The 15,911-nt window shown below is 36.9% G+C and overlaps 1 protein-coding gene across 9 annotated transcripts in view; it reads left to right on the top strand.

The window, feature by feature from the left end:
• Positions 1–15,911, top strand: part of AHI1 (Abelson helper integration site 1) — a 99,840-nt gene that overhangs the window by 25,844 nt on the left and 58,085 nt on the right. For all 9 annotated transcript variants that reach the window (XR_007505988.1, XM_049799840.1, XM_049799841.1 and 6 more), the window contains exons 13-18: positions 1,020–1,249; positions 2,634–2,737; positions 3,314–3,432; positions 6,488–6,618; positions 7,895–8,035; positions 10,070–10,272. Coding sequence is in view for 8 of the 9 variants with exons in the window: in XM_049799840.1 (XP_049655797.1) it covers positions 1,020–1,249; positions 2,634–2,737; positions 3,314–3,432; positions 6,488–6,618; positions 7,895–8,035; positions 10,070–10,272 (928 nt within the window). In the remaining variant the exon portion in view is untranslated. The remainder of the gene's footprint in view (positions 1–1,019; positions 1,250–2,633; positions 2,738–3,313; positions 3,433–6,487; positions 6,619–7,894; positions 8,036–10,069; positions 10,273–15,911) is intronic.

The raw sequence follows: 15,911 nt of genomic DNA, 5'->3' as shown, positions 1-15,911 counted from the left end.
GCCTTCCCAAGCTTTAGTCTTACATTACTTGTGAGCAACAAATTACCTTTTATGTTGTTAAGGCAAAACCATTCTAAAAGATAGGTAGACTCCTTGTGTGCTTTGCACATGAAGTTGCAAGTTAATTGCTATAAGGGATTGCAATTTTGTAATGAAGTCGCCTCAGAGTAAGCTTAGAATTCCTTCAGCAGCCACCAGAGGTAGTCACCCCACCTGGAAGGGTGGCATTCAAACAATTAAATTCCATACTGTAATTGAGCACTCTCTGAAATGTGCTGCCCACCTGTATTTCATGATCCAGGTACCATTTCATTCTTTATGGACTCATCTTTGGGGAAGGCTCAATCATAAAATGTATCACATCAAACAAAAAACACTTCCTAAGAAAAATCTGATCTTACAGCTATGGGTGGTAAAGGATAGGAAATAGTTGAATAGTAAGAACTGAATTTATGTGAAGAAAACATCCTTGAGATCACAATCACTGTGTGGTAGGTAATTGTTCTTTTAAAACTTTCTGGAGTTTTATTTATATTAGTCCTATTATTAAATATTAGTCCTATATTATTATTAGTCCTATTATATTAGTCCTATGATTTTATATTTATATTAGTCCTAAATGTTTCTTTGTGGGATTTTTGTTCTACCTTTTTTTTTTCCCCTGCAAAATGAATTATACCCCAGAATGTCTTAATTTGTTTATAACTCCTGAAGGAAATGAACCAATCCATTCCATGGAATTCTTTATGTGTATTTTTAAATGTGCAAAATAAGTAAGTAGTCATGAATTTACTTTGATGACAGAGTACTATGTAAAGTAGTAAATGTATCTTAATCTTGTTAGAAAGTGCCATATTAAAGGATTAAATACAGGTGGAACATATTGGTAGGATAAACAGGTGGTGCTAAATGTTTGCAAGCATTTGCCTCTAGAAGCACTAGCATGAAATATGGCATCAGTTATACCTGTGTATGTGATTGTTTTATACAGTAGATATCCTAACATCCTTTCCTTTTAGAATGTGGAAAATAGAAATGCAGGCAGCATCTGCAGTGAGAGTTTTCCCGCATCCTTCATTTGTTTACACTGCAAAGTACCACCCAATTGCTGACTCCTTGGTCGTGACAGGATGTTATGACTCAGTGATTAGAATCTGGAATGCAAATGTGAAAGAAATCCATGGGCAACTGCTACAGGAGCTTGATGGTCACAAAAGTTTCATCAACACACTTTGTTTTGATGCAGAAGGTGTGTACTTGGTATTACTTTTTCAAATAGTCTTCAGTTGAAAACCAACATAAGTGTTACTAGTTTGGTTTATTTCATAGAGGCAATGTAAAATGCTATAATAGAATAGAATAGTTTTAGCTGTGTTTGCAATTAATATGTTAGTATGGTGCCTTATTTGGATGAACATAAAGGGACACATAGTCCCTGATATAAATTCAGAGTAATCAGAGAAAGTAAGTGTAGAAAGAACAGGCAAACAAATGTGTAGTGATCAGGCAATGATGACTGGGCAAACTTTGGTCATAGTGTAGTTTTCATGGTCCCTATAACTAGCTATTATTGGTTAGCTAGTGTTTTGTACATATTGAAACTGAAATTAGCAGAACAAAAAGCACAAATGCTGCTGTTCAGAGGAGACAAATGCATCAGGATAGGATGCAGGTGAAAAGCCTAGCAGTTAGTGTAGAGAGGTAAGTTGGAAAAAAGGCAGGTTTGGCTAGGATTCATCTAGGTGGAAGAATTATATGCCAGCTTAAAAGCAGATGCAGGAAATCTGAAACCAGCTTCTGGAAAACTCTTGGAACAGAACTTCAGAACATGAGATTGCATGATCAGAACAGTAGCAAAGATAGCTCCACCATATGAGGTAGCAGTAGTTAGATAGTGAGAATTTTAATGCTAGACTGAAGAAGTGGGAAGGTGATGAACTTTTCAACATTAACAGAGAATGTGAAAAACTGAGAGAAAAGGACAGAAATTTGACCATTGTGAACAATGTTATCTGGTAGATTAACAGCTGAAAGCAAGTGAGAGAAAGGTACTGACGTGTTCTGATAGAGGGTGGGAAGACTTGAAGATGGGCAAATGAGTAAGATACTTGAAGTGTTTGATTTTCTGGTATTAGTGATATTATTAGTAATCAGGTGGTTCATTTTGGGAAGTATTCACTGGAGTAGGTGCCACAAAGCGGTCAAAGTTGCATTTTTATAAAGAATTAGTATTTGTGCTTAATTTAAGAACAACTGTTGGAAAACACTATTTGTTCTTGTTCAAGATGCTCTCAGTGAATGTATAGGTAAGCATTAGGCTGTCATGTGAAACTCATTGAGCTATAAGTGCTTATTTTTTGCTGATTCTAGAATATGACTAAAAATGAAAAAACTTAAAAGAACATTCAGCATCCCAGTATCTGACTTATGTGCTGAATCCAAATTTACGATATCAACTTATGTCATACAGTATGAGCAAAATGTAGCTGCAATGAGTGTATCATAGCAAGAGAGAAAAGTACTGGTTTTTACCCATTCACAAAAATAACAGAAAAAAGTCGTTTCTTGTTCATACATCTTTTTCTGTATTAGTTCTTTTGTATTCTTCTACTTATAACGTTATTATTTCACAGGGCTCCACATGTTCTCAGGAGATAGTTCAGGACTGATAATAGTTTGGGACACATCTGTCAAAGGAAGTTCTCAGCACCTGTTTCAACACTGGAGAATTAATAAGGTATACAGGTTTCTTAAACTAGCATTGTAATTTTTATGTTAACTGTTCCAAGTAATTTGATTTGAATTCAAACTTTTTTATACATTAACTTATTTAACTGAAAAGATGTATTTTCTTTAAATAACGGTACAAAATCGAACATGCTATGATTCACCAACTTAAAATTTGTGACTTCAATTTTTTGTATATAAAATATGAAAATGCTTGAGGCTTAATAGCATTGTATTAACAGGTAAAAGCTAATGCATTAGGTTGTTCTCTAGAGACAGCAAGAAAATAGACCACAGGCTTTACAAATCACCTTTGTTCATACCTTAGAGGCCTAATGTTTAGTCAGCATTTCTGTCATCAACTATTTCAGAAGTTCGGTCACAGCAGAATCTGCCTTGACATTGTGAAAAGTTGATTGCCTAGGATATAATGCCTTAATATAGGAACAAATTTCTTCCTTAACCAAATAGAATTAAATGGGAAAAAAAAAGAGTAATGCGAGAGAAAAATTAATAATAATGTGTAAAAACATGAGTTTTAAAACACAAAGATAAATTTTTTAATTTGTTTTCCTTCCTTCTATAGGAAATAAAAGAAAATGATATTAAAGGAACACCAATAAATCATTTGGAGGTGCATCCAAATGGAAGACGTTTATTAATCCATGCCAAAGACAGTACCCTGAGAATCATGGATCTCAGAATGTAAGTAGATTTTTGGTGACAAGTGCATACTTCCTTTTTGTTTTAAAATTTACCTGGGGAAATAAAGTACCATAAAACTATTAAATGTGTAGTTGTGGAGAAGAAAGATGTCCTAATAATCAAGGATAGCAATATTAGGGTTAGGAAATGGTTTCAAAACACTGCTGTATTACAGACCTTTTGCATGATATTGGGTAAGTCTTTTAGAATAGAATATCCAAAAATTACTAGATTACTTGGGAGCTTAAGGTTGCATGAAGGAAAAGACTAGTCTCCTGAAGATTGAAATCACTTTTAAAAATGCAATCTGGGCGTGAAAATAACATTGAAATTCTAACACTTATTTGTGCATTAGTTTCTCATTGTTAAGACTCTGGAAATTTGATGATAAAATGGAATGAAGATTGTATTCATAAATACTGAAAAATGCAGCGATGTACGTATTATGGTATATTAAGCAGGCTGTGAGATATTTTTAACTTAGTTTTTGATGATTTTCTCATTTTTAATAGTTACGAACGTAATTCTTTAATAATAAACTACAATAAAAAAACAAGGGGGTCACAGAATCACTTAAGTTTGTTGAGGTTGGAGAGTTTTCAGTCTGACCCCAATAATCGAAGTGTGAGAACATGTTACTGAGCTTTGTCCAATTGGGTTTTAAATATCCGGAAGGATGGAGTTTACAACTTCTGTGAGTAACATGTTCTAGTGTTCATTCACTCTCAAAAGTAAAAGAATTTTTTTCTTAATTTTAAACAGAATGTCCTGTATTTCAATTTGTGTCCATTCCCCTTTGCCCTTTCACTGGGTGAAACCGAGAAGACTCTCACTCCTATCCGTTACACTTATTAGTAAGATGCACCTGAACATTCTCTTCTGGAAAGTCACATTAAAGATATGAATGCTCTTTCTAAATGATTGATCCTTAATTTCATGGGTTCCCTTCCACCCCTTGCCATGCAGAAAATCAAAGGTCCCTGGTGTTCTGCATGAAATTACCTGGGGGAAATACCTTTATGCTCTCATAGCACAAGAAACTACATTCTTTTAGAACATACTTTTGTACATATACATACTCTCTCAGAAAATCTTGCTCCTAAGTAATATAATGGGTTGGATGTTTGAACTAGCTGAAGACTTTCCAGTCTTATAGTGCACTCTTCATCTTTTACTGTAAATGATAAATTATAATGACTATGTTAGAAGGCTAAACCATCCACTCAATTGAAGCATGAAATTGTTGGATTAACAGAGGGAGCCTATAGTTTTTGAAGCAGATAGTGTTCTTCTATTACTACCATTCCTAAAAAGTGCAGAGAGTTTTAGTTTGAGAGGGAAAAATGGACATACATATTAATCTCTTAAGAAAGGGTTAATATGGTGTGCAATTTCACAATTATTTTAAGCCAGTTTATCCATAGGACGCACCATCTCCTATCTCCCACACCTTTGGCCATGTATTCCTAGCATTTCCTTTTTATCAGCTCTAGAGATCTCTCGATGCAGGGTAAGTCAAATCAGTGAACTGATCTGACTGAAAATCAGCCTACAAATACAAATGATTAATTTTCATTTTAATCGACTATCTGATCTAACTCATCTGATAGCTGCCCAAACACTAGAGAAGAAATGAGGGAGAGCCTGGGAAAATAAGGGTGGAGAGGACAGCAGCAGGACTGCTGCTTTGACTGCAGCCCACAGTTACATTGGCTTAAGTCTATCAATAAACCACAGGGTTAGATACTCAGCAGTGATAATTTTACACGTCAGCATTAACTGTTCATTCCCTACATGAGAAAAGAGGGGGTGGAGGTCACAGATCAACACAATTCACTTTGATTGACAGCTAGTTGTTCTTAACTTTCCTCTTTCAAGTTGCTTTATTTGATCTTTTTGGATAATGCTGCTGTCCTGTCACTTAAGTATGTGATCAGTGATTTGATTTTGGTTCAGACCTCTCCTTAGGGTTTCATATGCAGGCTAGTTTTACATCTTGCAGAGCTCTTCTATATGACATTTCAGAGATACTATCTTACACAGCAAAACCTCTTATTTGGGCTAATATGGTCTTGCGCTGTGATTATTAAAGCATCCTTTTCTCTTGCTTGCCAAACAGAATTGTATGCAGGGTGTATTTATTCAGAATATTGTGTAAAATAATTTTCCTGTCATATTAACTGCTCTGCACTTCTGCCAGCATACCTCCATTGTTTCTGCAGTAACATATTTTAAAAATTACTGTCTTCTGTCTTTGAGGGCTGTCATGGCCTATTGCCATTTTTCTTGCTTTGAATTCTGCATTGTAGTATTACTGCAGTATTAGTCTCCATTTTGAACTTTCACATCTTTTTCCAAGCTGTACCTCATGTTTGAGAGAGCCTCTTAGAAGCTCACTTATGCTTCTTTAAATCCTTTTGTAGGTTCTCTCTCACTTGATGCCTACAGACTGTTTGACAGTTCATTGGTAGGTCATTATTACTATGCTGACCAGTAGTGTTTCACTGACTTAAGATTAGGATACCAAAGTTGCAAAATAATACTAAAAATATTGATGTTAATAGTAAATCAACGCTGATGTCTGAAATTTGTTGATTCTACTGTTGCTTTTTTTTTTAACCAAGGAGACATTAGTCTAAAGAGAGCTGCTGGATAAATTTAAGCACTACTGGGATGTAAACAAGCTCAGGAAGCATATTGAAAACTTTTTTGGCAGAGCTTGGAGTAACAGTGCCAATTTCCCTATTTTTTTGCAAAGCCCAGGATCAAGAAAATGCAAATTACTACATCTATATCCATTCTCTTAATCTGAGTATTTCCATTTGCTACTGAAAGACAAGGACGTACACTTTCATCTATCATTTCAGGTGCATTATGAAAGCCAGGGAAAGAAAGGGTAAACACTGCACTCTGCAAAAGGTGGGTGCTTGCATATCTATTTGGGATGCAAGGTGTATTGATTTTTCTGAGCAGTAGAGGGGTGGACTGACACACAAAGTTAGATTGTCTATTCTGAAAGTATCTGCTACATGTGCAAACTATTCTTTATCTTTAGATTGGCTACAAAGAAATACATAGGTGCCACAAATTACAGAGAAAAGATTCACAGCACCTTAACACCATGTGGCACGTTCCTGTTTTCTGGAAGTGAAGATGGAAGGGCTTATGTTTGGAATCCAGAAACAGGTGACTAACTATTCTATGGTCTTAAGCCAGGTTGTCAAGGCTGACAGGGAAACGGTTTTGTAAGCTTTATTGAAACAGTTTTGATATGGAATAAAACTTCAGTAAGATATTCTTAAATCCTGTAGCCTTAGCTCCACCTTTTCAATAGCTATTATTAATCTCTAAGATTTAATTCTCTAGATGAAATTAATAGGCAGAGGTAGCATTTGTAATATCCAGTAGGAATGGAGCACCTAAAGCTCAACTTTTTGTGTATTGCAATTCTTTACATGTGGATGAAGGTCTTAAAATGGAATGCACAAATAATGTTTTAAATCAAATCAGTCTCTGTTGTGTTTTTGGGGATTTGGGAATTAGGCTTTTGTTGAGAACCACTTCCATCTGTTTCCCAAGGGTGGTCAGAGACTCTGAATGTTTCGTTAATTATTTCCCAAACTGACTAGTTTCAAAATAGCTACCAAAATCTTTCTGGTTAAGAAAATGTAAGATAAAGGGTTTGTCATCTTCATTGTACAGTGAGGTAAAAGGGACAAAAGTAACAGGAGAAGGTAGCAGAACACACTTTTTGGTTTTGATGACATTATATTCTGTCTCTAATTATGTTCTATATAATTTTTAAAAAGGAATAAGTAAATACTTTAAAACTGGCAGCGAACTAACAGTTCTGTTTTGAATTTCTTTCCGTGTTTCCAACTATATTAGCTCACTTCTATGCCACTACATAATGTGTCTGAAAACTATAAAAAAGAATAAAAGTAAAAGGAGGGAGGAACTTTATTAGTATGTTTTCACTGGGCATTGACTCTTGCTTACACTCTCTACTTGGGTTTATAATGCCATCAGCCAAAGAGCTAATTTTTAAAATTTTTTTAATAGTTTTGTGCTCAACTTTCACTCCTGTTGTCAGTATTATATAATTGAAATCCACAACTAAGATGGCTATCTTTGGTAAAATGCAAGCACAAACAAATACTGTGGAACGCCACCTTTCCAGAACTTGCTTATCAGAACAAGAGACCTCAGCTAACTTGATGCATCCTCTGGGGTTTCCTGCAGCTGTTGCAACAGCACTAACTTTTCTGACTTACTGAATAACTTAAAAGCATGCAATATTTTTTGTCTTATGCCAAATACTACTTTTCAATAAGGAAATTAACTGAAGAATATATATTTACTGTGGCAGTCACTGCACTGTTGTAATACAAGCTTTAATCAACTGTTATTTTGCTGTATCAAATACGTTTCCATGGTATTAATAAACATTTCACTTCTGTAGGTGATCAGGTCGCCATATATTCTGAACTCTCCTTCACATCGCCACTTCGTGATGTTGCGTTTCATCCACATGAACACATGGTGTCATTTTGTGCCTTTGGTCAAAACCAGCCAATACTTGTATACATTTATGATTATAAAGGTACAGTACAACTTTTCTTGAAACACACCTGTAAATATTTTGTTTTTAAAAGTGATTTGCTAGTAGTTGTAGTTCTTTTGAAGGAAAATGAAAACAGTCTTTTGATGATAATATATATCTTTCTCCTGAGAGATACCAAAACAGAACTGGACATTACCCTGAGCAACCTGTTGTAGGTGACGCTGCTTTGAGCAGGGACTTTGGCCTAGCCAGTCACCAGAGGTCCCTTGCAGCCTCAACTTTAAATGTGTTATTTTCTCTCATCCTGTGTGATTTTTACCGCACTTTACCATATATAGGTGGCATCATACAAATATTTAAAAGCCCCTTTTCAGTATCAAAGTGGATTATGGAGCCAGAAAATACTATAATTCTGAAAATTAATGAATAGCTTAATAGAAATCTCAGTATTTTGTGCTGGCTATGTTACAAAATAATGTTGAGGAGCTGTATAGAAATGAGTGAGAGAGTATAGATTGTTTTAATAAACAGGTGTTACACCTGTGGTGTGATTATGTGAGAGAGATGTTTATTCCCCATGTTATAATAAAGAGAAAATAGTGATAAATGCTGACTTTGAATTTTTTATATACAAAATAAAATTCAGACTGTCCTTTGCAGACTTTTCTGATAGTGGTGTTTTTGTGGTTAGCTTTAGTAGTGTCGTTGTTTCAATTAAGGACATGCTTTCAGATGTCATATTGCATCTAGACAGTAGATAGTGTTAATATGAATTATGCAATAAATTTTGCATATCTGTAACAGATTTTTGTTTGAATTATATTTGCAGTGAACATAGATTTATAAAGCTAATCCTGTCTTTATACATTTGGTTTTTAAATAACATGTAGTAATGAGATTACTCATATCAAATCTCACAGTTTAGGTTATTTGTCTGTTGAACTGGTTGACTTTTACAGGAAAATAAAGTGGAATGACTTTACAATGAGTATTCAGTTGTAAACTTCAACCCAGTAAGATACCTTCATTCTAGAGAGCAGTGGAAAATTTTTCGGGTGAAGGATTTCTCTAAAATTTTTTGACTGTTCAGCAGACAGTGAGTCTTTAAAAAGCTAGTGGGGTAGTTTAATATATATGTGTGTGTATATTTAGAGATCACACAGATATCACACTGGTAGTTATTTGTATCATCTGACTGCTTAACTAAGTCACTGGTAACAGTAAGATTTTGCATAGGTTGTGGTCTTTTCCACATTGTGTGTTAGTAACTTTTTGTTCCTTTTTTGGTTAAAAGCACACACTTTGCTTTCAGAAGGTAGTCTTAATGCCTTAGTGTTGAAAGAGTTAATCATATAGTAATACTTATTTTAGTCACTGACACAGTTTTTAAGATTCGAACAGTATGTGTTTTACATACACCAACAGTTTTATGAATATCCTTTTGGACAAAACTTTCATGAAGAATTCTTTTAACCTTTGTTGGCTTGAGACCACAGTACAAAAAATTGGAAAAGTCACACAACTTGTTTAAATGACAGTGAGCATGACTTTCATCAAAATTATCCTATTCTAGAGCAGGCTACCTCCTAAGAATGCCTCCTGTGCTTCTATATATGCCTAGCAACTTCTGAGATTTTACTCAAGTATAAGAAGCTCACTTGAACTAGGCTGGAAAAAATGTGAAATGTACCTAGTAAAATAGCTGACTGGAACTCATTGCAAGTTCTGTAACTTTTTTGCCTTTGAAAAACTCCTTTCTCTTCCCCCTCACCCCCCAATATTTCTTCATGGAGAACACTATAAGCAATACAAAAATACCAGTTCTGTGTGAGATGTTACTGAACACAGATAACAGAAGGGAGACATTGTGATCAGGAAGGGTTAGGGGGAAATAGGGTAGTAGGGGGAAAACTTCATGTCATTTTCAGGTTTTCCCTATAGCACTTTTAGAACACATTCTGATGGTGTTTGACTAAAGGCATGACTGTCAAAATAACAGTGATCATTCAATTATTTTTTTGCCATGGCAATGTAAGGCTTCACCTGACATATTAATATTGGGTATTTCTACAGTTGCACAACAGGAAGCTGAACTTGTAAAAGATCTCAGTTCATCACTTACCACAGCTGCGCCAAGAGGGCCACAGTTGTTTAGCAGTTTTTCTGAAATTCCTGTACAAAGAAATTCAGTGATGTGTCCAGCAGATCAGTTTGTCAGTGTTGCAAGAGCATCAATGAGAATGCAGAAGGTGAAACAAAAACTGGATTCTGTTATGGTAAGTCAAATTTAATTAATTTCCAGAAGTATATAGTCTTTTCAGCCAAAGTTCTTATTCTGGGACCAGTATATGTAACAAAACATATATATGTAGTCTTGGGATCTGTTCTTCAGAAATGAATACATCTCCCGCAAGTATTAATGCATCTGTAAGTAGCTCTTTAGAAGAGATTAACCATATGAAACTAAGTTATTCTTGTTTATCAAGTACTGAGGACAAGAGATGTTTTTTGTCAATGCCCATTGCCATTCATATGATTTACTCCATAGATCATTATAGCTGAGCTTTAGAAGATGCTTTCTTTTTTTTTTTCCTATTCACCTTTAGAATTGTATGTGGCATAAATGGCAGGGGTTTCATAGCAGGGGGGCTGCAGGGCTGACCTGTGTGGGAGGATACCATGAACTGCCCTGTGTTAGGTACAGCCTTTTCCAGCCAGCTCCACAAAGGACAATATGGACACTGCACAACTGAAATTGGAACTAAACAGAAGAGCATACTGGCACCTCTGCAAAAACATATTTAAGAAAGGTCAGTAGCTACTAGGGACAGGAGATACCAGAGCAGAGGAGGAGGCGCAAAGGAAAACATGTCAGGAGGCACAAGTGTAGATACAGGAGGAGGCATGTGAGAAGGCACAAAAGAAGACACAGAAGGAGGCACGAAGGTGATGCAGGAGACACAAAACAATGCACAAATGGAGATAGAGGGGGAGATAATGGAGTAGGCATGAAGGGAAAGACAGGAGATGTGTGAGGACACACAAAAGAAAACACAGGAGGAGGTACTCCTCTGAAGGGACTGCAACCCATGGAGAAATACATGCTGGACAGGTACAGTCCCTGAGGGGATTTCGGCTGGTGGAGGACCTACACTAAAGCAGTTGAAAGGAGTAAGAAACAAGGAGAGGCAAAAAGAGCAAGCCACTATGCACTAACCCCACTCTCCTGCACCACCCATCACCTTACCAAAGGAACTGAGTATAACATAATGGCAAAAGCAAGGAGACTGGGAACTAGAGAGGAGAAGTGTCTGAAGTGGAGACAGACAAAGAGGGAGGAAAAATGTTTTCTTTGGGTGTTTGTTTGACTATTTGTCTTGTTTCTCAATACCCAAATCAGTAATTAAAGCTTTTGTAATTGGCAATAAATTTAATTAAGTGAAATTCCTCAACTTGAGACAGTTTTGCACGCGACAAGAATGCAGAATATTCCTGAGTAGCACTGTGCAGTTATAATTACTGTTCACAATGACACAAACTGCATTCGGGTTTGCGCTTATTATTTTTCATTTTTAAGTACTTTTGAGTGCATATAGGGGTTTTTTAGTGTAGTTTTAGGCTTTGTCTGCATTAATAAGTAGTGAAGCACAAAAGAAGCAGATGAGTAGATGAAAGCAGTTGTTGCTAAGGTTGCTGTAGCTATTCTCATCATGCTTTAGGGGTTTTGCTCTGAACTAGATCTAGGCTGGTTCCCTGGCCCGGACATCCCTATTAGGCCTGTGCTTTGAAACTATCCAAAAGAAAGCTATCCCAGCGTCATTTGCTTTCTGGACTGTGAGCTTCCAGTGGACCCCTTCATGAAATACCACACTGTAGCTCACATGCATAATGGTAGCATGTTGCTGTGGCTTTTACAATTACATGTGGCCTCACACAAGGAAGCAAGCCTTGTTTCTGTTTTCTGCTTATTTTGTGCCTGCTAATCTACAAGTGAGCCCTGGTGCCTTCAAGTTGTATATCAGTCAGAGAGGCAAAATATGGAGAGAATGGCACATGTAACCTTGTGTCTGGGACAAGTACTCCAGGAAGACATTGCAAAAGAATATTTTTTTTTTACTCTTCTGGATGTCTTGTCATCTGAGGAAGAAGACAGGCATAATGAATTTCTGTGAGTCTTTATCGTTGGAACTGTTTAGTCCCTGGTTAGCCAGGGTTTCCAGGCTGTGGGAGACAAATCTTGTTTAGCAGAACCATGTAGTGGTTCCATGGAACCATGTAGCTAGATGAAATAGATAAGCCTACAACCGTGTTTGAGAGAACAACTTTCAGCCCCTGGAGTTTTATAACCCTAGATTCCCATTGCTCAATGACCAGTTTGGGATGTGCAAGTCCACAGCGAGCAGAGTCATGATCAAGGTTTTGGACAGCATCCTCTAAAACCTCTACCCATGGACCATATATATGGGAGTTGTCAGAAAGGTCATCTGAGTCTTCTCACCATATGGGTTTCCAAACAGGGCAGGATGGCAGTTGAGACAGCTGTTGTGGTTTAACCCCAGTCAGCAACTAAGCACCACGCAGCCGCTCGATCACTCCCCCCACCCCGCCAGTGGGATGGAGGAGAAAATAAGGAAAAGTAGTAAAACTGATGGGTTGAGATAAGAACGGTTTAATAGAACAGAAAAGGAGAAACTAATAATGATAACATTAATGAAATGACAGCAGTAATAATGAAAGGATTGGGATATACAAATGATACACAGTGCAATTGCTCACCACCTGCCAATTGATGCCCAGTTAGTCCCCGAGCTGTGATCCCCCCCACCCTGCCCCCAGTCCCCCAAGTTTATATACTGGGCGTGACGTTCCATGGTATGGAATACCCTGTTGGCCACTTTGGGTCAGCTGCCCTGGCTGTGTCCTGTGCCAACTTCTTGTGCCCCTCCAGCTTTCTCGCTGGCTGGGCGTGAGAAGCTGAAAAATCCTTGACTTAGTCTAAACACTACTTAGCAAGAACTGAAAACGTCAGTGTGTTATCAACATTCTTCTCATGCTGAACTCAAAACGTAGCACTGTACCAGCTACTAGGAAGACAGTTAACTCTATCCCAGCTGAAACCAGGACAAGAGCACATCCAGTCTGATGTCTGTCACAAAGCAGTGACGATTATAAAACCTGAGACTACTTTCTTGCAGGGCTTTATGAACCACTGAGATATTGGGAGATTTCCTTTCATTGAAAGGACTGTTGATACTCATGTGTTCAGCAATCCAACATGAGACTCGGCACAGCGATACCTCCTTTCCAAGCAGGGATAGGATCATTTCTTGCATATGGGTGCAGTATTGTCTGCCTGCATTATCAGAGATTCTGGACAGTCCAAGAGTATAATATACCAATAATAAAACTTAAAATTTCTATTGATTTGTAATTGGGAATTAGTTTTGGATGTATATGCATTTATATGTGTGCAACTACCTTTTTCATGTGAAAAATGATGCATGTAAGTGAAGGGATTGCTGGAAAGCTTGTTAGAATGCGTACTTGCATAAATGCTTTGCTAAAGTGTTTGTCAAAGTAGGCCTCATAAAAGTTGCCACTCAGCTGCATGTGTGAGAATGTGCTAATATGTCTGGGTACAGCCAAGTGAAAATGAAGAAAGGCATCTTTATTAAGCTACATTTAGGGTGGCAGGCTGCCCTGTGATAGGGTGGGAATATGGAAATCCAAACGACAAGGCAAGTGTTAAAGTGTTATCTTGTACCTGTTTGACTGGAAACTATGTAGGCTTTGTACTGGTCTTTGGGTCATGTTTGTCTGCCAGTGCCTTTTCAGAGACACATAGGGATTACCATGTTGGGACAAGGATGTTGGCAGCATACCTTGTAGACAGGAAACCTGGCCTGAGGTCATGCCTAGGGTCATGTTTTATGAGACAAAGGTGATGGAACCCCTGAACAGAAGGTCTGCCAACACAGGGGACTCTGACTTCAATGTGTGCGAACTTAACAGCAGCAACTAATGGATATAAAATTAACTTGTAGGTGCAAAGTTTGGAGGTCCGCAACTTAGATATATGATTTGAAAATGTAATGTAAATACATTAAAACTTCGTTTAAGCTAGATAGAATAGAGAATATTCTGATCCCGTATGAGCTCAGGTTTTTTGTGTTGCGAGCAGTGCCTCCTTTCCAGGTCCCTTTAGTACTAATGTTTTTTTCTTTTTTTTATTTTTCTTCTTTGCTACCTAAACAGGAACCTTAATGAATGTTAGAGGAAGTTTATTTTCTTCTCCTCTGCAACATTACCATTCTTGTTAGCCCAGAAAATGTGTAATTAGAACCAAGAATTGAATGTTGGGCTAAAGCTTTAGCAATTCACAAAAGCTAGGACACTTTATTACAAAAAGTAAATATTAATTTCTCTATGAAACTAGAGTGCAGAATCGGCTTCTTTACCACATAGAGAAATTACAGTATAGTGAATTGTGGCAGCAATTATTATTTATCTCTGCCTCCAAGAACTAATGGTAATGTATGTTTCTACTCACAGAAGTTTTTGATAGGAAAACACTAAACCCATATCTAGTCATTGAAAGAACTTCTAAGTCCTTTTCATTCAGTGTTACTATTTATGTATTTAAAATTTCACTTCTATCTAGCAATAAAAATACCTGTTCATAACTTTGCGTAACAAGGGAGTGATATGTGTTATGTAGATATGGGGAGAAGGGCTTCCTTTAAAGGTATAACATCCTAGCTCTGAAATTGTGATGCTGGAATGTCTCTGCAGGCTGAAATAGCTTTTTCACTTGATCATGCCTGCAATACAAAATTTTTATCTACAGACTCTCAGAGGAGGTACTGATATTCTGTAATCTTATCTATCATATATATAAGAAATTTGCAGTATTTTTAAAACCTCTTTTTCACTAAGTTCATAGAATCACCTTAAATTTCCCTTAAGTTTTTCTTAAGGAGACTTGCAAATGAATAGGAAGCCATTTGTTTTACACTGTGCATACACCATCGTTAAAAAAGGGAGGGTGGGGGACGACACTTAATTTTATTTCTTATTAAAAACAAAACTGTAGCTGAATAGTTTTTAGGAAACAATAAGTAAGATCCATTCCAAACTGAATATGAGGAGGATGCTTGTGTGTTTCTACTTAGGAAATCCCGGATGAGCCCATATATTCAACACTGTAATTAGTTCTGGAGACCCCTTCTGAAAAAAAAAAAAAGTAAAATGAGATGTTGAAACAAGAGTAGTACAAATGCCAAAAGCTATTGAAGAGCTTGCACGTAACAAGATTAAATTGACTAGAGCTCCTCAGCTTTGCAGGTTCTGCAGGTGGACAAGAGTGAGAGAAAAGTTGTGACAAATATATGAAAACATGAACAGTATTGGAAAAAAAAAAATTGTTACAGCTGAAGTGGGGATATGCACTGAAGTGTACATTGGTTCACAGAGATTTGGGGCAAATTCGTAAAGGAGAGATTCAGCAAAAGCTATTGGCCCAATGAACCGGTGTTACTGCCAGCTGATGCTCAAGAAGTTCCTAAACTGTTGAGTGATGCAACTGGAAAAGCCCATAGGACAAAGATAGCTCTGAACTTGTGCACCTTATCTGCTACAGTTTACATGTAGGATGAGGATGGATCTTTATAGCAAATTCAAGACAGATCCATATGGCCCACTGCATGATTAGATTTGGATTTTAGTTTATTAATTCTTGTATTAGGGGAGAACATGATCCTGTAACGTAGGCAATCATTCTTCTGATGACCTGGGCAATACAGTCCACTGGATTGAGGGCTTTTAAATCAAACAGGTGCTTTTGAATAGTGCTGTATACTTTTTCCTGTATGATTTTCTTACTCTAGGAAATTCTGTTGCAATTACTACTTTAAAC

Source organism: Accipiter gentilis, chromosome 5 (genome assembly GCF_929443795.1).
Source record: "Accipiter gentilis chromosome 5, bAccGen1.1, whole genome shotgun sequence".
Lineage (NCBI taxonomy): Eukaryota > Metazoa > Chordata > Aves > Accipitriformes > Accipitridae > Astur > Astur gentilis.
This window is presented reverse-complemented; position numbering and strand designations above follow the sequence as displayed.